General features: G+C 39.5%; 1 protein-coding gene across 1 annotated transcript; it reads left to right on the forward strand.

Moving 5' to 3' along the window:
* The first annotated feature begins 2,389 nt into the window (after window positions 1-2,389).
* LOC145130462 (uncharacterized) lies at window positions 2,390-3,857 on the forward strand. Its single transcript, XM_079065258.1, has 2 exons — window positions 2,390-2,971; window positions 3,852-3,857. The coding sequence occupies exons 1-2, from the start codon at window positions 2,390-2,392 to the stop codon at window positions 3,855-3,857; spliced, it is 588 nt and encodes a 195-aa protein (XP_078921384.1).
* The last annotated feature ends 315 nt before the right edge of the window (window positions 3,858-4,172 follow it).

Consider the following 4,172-nt stretch of genomic DNA (forward strand, 5'->3'; position numbering starts at 1 on the left):
TAGGTTCAATTGCTTCAATTGGATCTTTGATTTTGATTAAGAAGGTGTGTTGTGGGCTTCCCCAACCTCCATACTACCTATGAGGAATCTTGGCATATCATGCTTCATGATTGTTATAACCAATTTGGGATGAATGATAAGTTTCATGTTGAATCCTAATGATAAACATACAAATGTTCATTGTGTTGAATTGCCTTGGTTAACCAATTTTCTCCAATATTTGAGCATCTCATCATCTTGCTTAATTGCAAGCTTTTTAGTTATTCAAGTCTTTTAGTTTTCAAGCAATCACAACACCCCCTTTTAGTTTAATTGTAGTTAGTTAGTCTATTGGATTGCATTGGTGACTGAATACAACCATTTCCCCGAGGATCGATACCCCTTTTTACCATTATATTACGTTTTATTTGCAAACAAAGGGTGTAATTTGCTTGGTGGACTTGACATCCCACCAAGTTTTGGCGCCGTTGCCGGGGAAATTGGTTTTTGTTATTTGATTGTTTATGCCTAGGTCTACAAGAACCGGTGAACTAGTCTACAATCCGGAGATTGAAAAAGAAGCAAAAAGGTTGAAAAAGTTAGCCAAACAAGCAAAGCAACAACAACTCGTTCAATCTTTTTCCTCTTCTCCACTAATCAACATAAAAGATCAAGTTCATACATCAAGTGATACCGATACCGAGCCGAGTTCTCCAATTGTTGATCATTCCTTTGAAGACATTCCGTTTGAAAACTACATAGCCATGAATCACACTCCACCTCACAATACCAACCCAAACCCAAACAATCAAGATGTCAATACCCCACCCCAACAACCAAGACAACAACAACACCAAGAACCTCTCATAGATATGCCACCTTGGAATCAACCCCAACCTCAACCAAATCAACCCAATTATCAACAACCACAACCACAAAACCAAACCTTCCATAAAAACAACCAACCTCAAAACAATGATTTTCAAGTTAAACAACCACAAGCACATCAACCAAATCAACCTAATTACCCACAACCTCTAATGTACCAACACCCAATATACCCACAACAACAACCCCCCCCAACAACCAATATCCTAACTACCAACCTTATCTACCACAAATGTACAATCACCAAAAATACCCATACCCACCTTACCAACAACATCCCAATTACATGCAACAATATCCCAATAACTCCAATCCACCCAATCCCCCTCAAGAGTTGACACTTAGACAAATAATGGAGACGGATGTTACTCACATGTCTTGGTATTGTTTATCCCGCAAACCACCGGGGATTGAATTGAAGTCAAGTTTCATACATCAACTCACCAAATTCCATGGTTTGGATAGAGAAGATCCTCAAAGGCATTTGAAGTCCTTTCATATGATATGTGTTAGCATGTTGCCCGAACATGTGACATTGGGTGATTTCAAGCTAACCGCCTTCCCACTCATCTTGGAAGATAAAGCTAGAGAGTAGTTATTTAACTTACCATTGGGATCTATTCAAACATGGGAAGAGTTACTCAAAGCCTTCAATAGAAAGTTCTATCCCACCTCCCGGATATCAAGTCAAAGAAGTGACATTTTGGGGATTCATCAAGGGGAGAATGAGACTTTTCATGATTTTTGGGAGCGATTCAACAACTTGTGTACAAGTTGTCCTCAACACAATATAACCGAATAACTACTTCTTCAACAATTTTATGAGGGTATGAATGAAAAAGATCGAAGGATGATTGATGCTTCAAGTGGTGGTGACATCTTCAACAAGACACCTCAAGAGATAAGATCACTTTTTGGAACCATTTCTCAAAATCAAAGGAACTTTGGGACTCGAAATGAAATGAAGAGAAATTCTCCACAAGTGGTTGGTGAAGTTAGCAACACCCAACACTTGGAATCAAAGCTCTTGGATTTGACTAATGTGTTAAGTCAAATGGTGGTGGGAGGTGGTTACCAATTAATGGTGTGTGGAATTTATGCAATGATGGGACATTATACGGATAAGTGTCCCACACTTGGTAGTGAACCGGAGGATGTTCATGCAATGGGAGGATATCATGGTCAACCAAGACCCATGGGATTTCAAAACACCTATAACCCAAATTGGAGGAATAACCCAAACAACCCATACCCACCAAAGCAAAACCCACCAAATGTTATGACGAGACCCCAATATCCACAATATCCTTCCCAAGATCCTCCATATCCACAAACATCTTATACCCCTCCAAATTACCAACAACCTCAACAACACGGACAATCAAGTGGTAACCATCAAATGAGCCTTCAAGAACTCGTCACTTCTCTTGCTCAAATCCAAACCCAATTTCAATAAGAGACCAATAATACCTTCTCCAACATTCAAGCACAAATTGGATAATTGGCCACCGCTCTCAACAAGATGGAACAAATGGGTAAACTTCTATCTCAAACCGAGAAAAATCCCAATATGAGTGCAATAACCTTGAGAAGTGGGAAAACACTTGGAGAAAGCAACCCTAAAACAGTTTCAAGAGAAGATGAAGATGAAGTTATTATTGTTGAACCTCCGAAAGTTGTAGCTCCTTCAAAGGAACCGGTTGTGCCAAACATTGATCAGTGTGAATCTTCCAACAAGACCATCAAGCCATTGGTCATACCACCACCTTTTCCCTCCCGGTTGGCTCCCTCAAAGAAAAAGGAGGAAGAGAAGGAGTTTCTTGAAACTTACCGCAAGGTCCAAATCAACATTCCACTATTGGATGCCATAAAGAAAATTCCACGCTATGCCAAATTTCTTAAGGATTTGTGCTCCAATAAGTGGAAATTCAAGGCAAATGAAAAGATCCAAGTCAATGCAAACGTGTCTGCGGTTATCCAAAAGAAGTTACCTCCCAAATGCAAGGATCCGGGAATATTTTCTATCCCTTGTACCATTGGTGATTTGCATGTCGAAAGTGCCATGTTAGATCTTGGAGCCTCGATCAATGTGATGCCATATTCGGTTTTTCAATCTCTCAATGTTTTACCTTTGGAAGAAACCGGAGTAATCATTCAATTAGCTGACAAGTCAAGTGTGTCTCCAAGAGGAGTGTTGGAGGATGTGTTAGCACAAGTTAATCACCTTGTTTTTCCCGCGGATTTTTATGTCATTGATCTTGAAGAGAAGACTCCTTCCAAATCATCTATGATCCTCCTTGGAAAAACTTTCATGAATACTGCTCACACGATCATTGATGTCCATAAAGGGAAAATTACTATGGAGTTTGATGGAGAGTTCATTCACTTCAACATCTTTGAAGCAATGAGGTACCCTAGAAACGTTTCTCCATTGTACCGGGTTGATGTGATTGAGCCAATAAACAGTATAAGCCCTAATGTATGGACACACAAGATTCTCATGGAAGATGATTGGTAGCCTAAGAGAGAGGCTCAAAGAAGATTGAATCCTCCATTGATGGAAGTGGTCAAGAATAAGATAATTAAAAGGTTCAAAAGATGCAAAGAGAAGAAAAAGGCATTTCATGACAAGCACATAACCCAAAAACACTTTATTCCGGGTCAAGAAGTTCTTCTTTATCATTCACGGTTAAAGATATTCCCGGGAAAATTGCGATCTCGATGGCACAGACCTTTTATTGTTATAAAAGTGTTTAATCATGGTGCGGTTGAAATTAAGAGTTTGGAAACAAATAAAATATTCAAAGTGAATGAGCACCATTTGAAACCATTTTATGAAGGCTTTGACACGGGAGAATTCGACAACGTAACATTGGAAACTCCAATTTACGAAGGTTGACGGAATCGGGGCTATGTCTTGGCAAAGACGTTAAATAAATGCATTGTAAATAAATAATCTCTGCTTGAATTTTTGATGTTTCTAGGCTTGAAGTTGGTAAAAAATAAGCATCTTGAGGTTTAGCAATGATCTTAGTAAAGTATGGAAGAAAACCGGAGCTTGTGGAGCGAAAAATTGCAAAAAATATCAAAATCTACAACTTACGTGGGTACCCGCGCAAACGTTGCGCGACCCAACCCTACCAGCGTAAATATGCCACTTTATAAGAAAATTTCAAGCCATTTCATATGCTTCCTTTGTGTGACCAAGCTTTCATCCATGTGTATTTAGGTGGCCAAGAACTCCACCCACACATCATTGTACGACCCATGTGTTGCTTCTGTATCGTCATCGTGGGCCTCCTCCA

Source organism: Lactuca virosa, chromosome 8 (assembly GCF_052849685.1).
Source record: "Lactuca virosa cultivar CGN04683 chromosome 8, Lactuca_virosa_CGN04683_v6, whole genome shotgun sequence".
Lineage (NCBI taxonomy): Eukaryota > Viridiplantae > Streptophyta > Magnoliopsida > Asterales > Asteraceae > Lactuca > Lactuca virosa.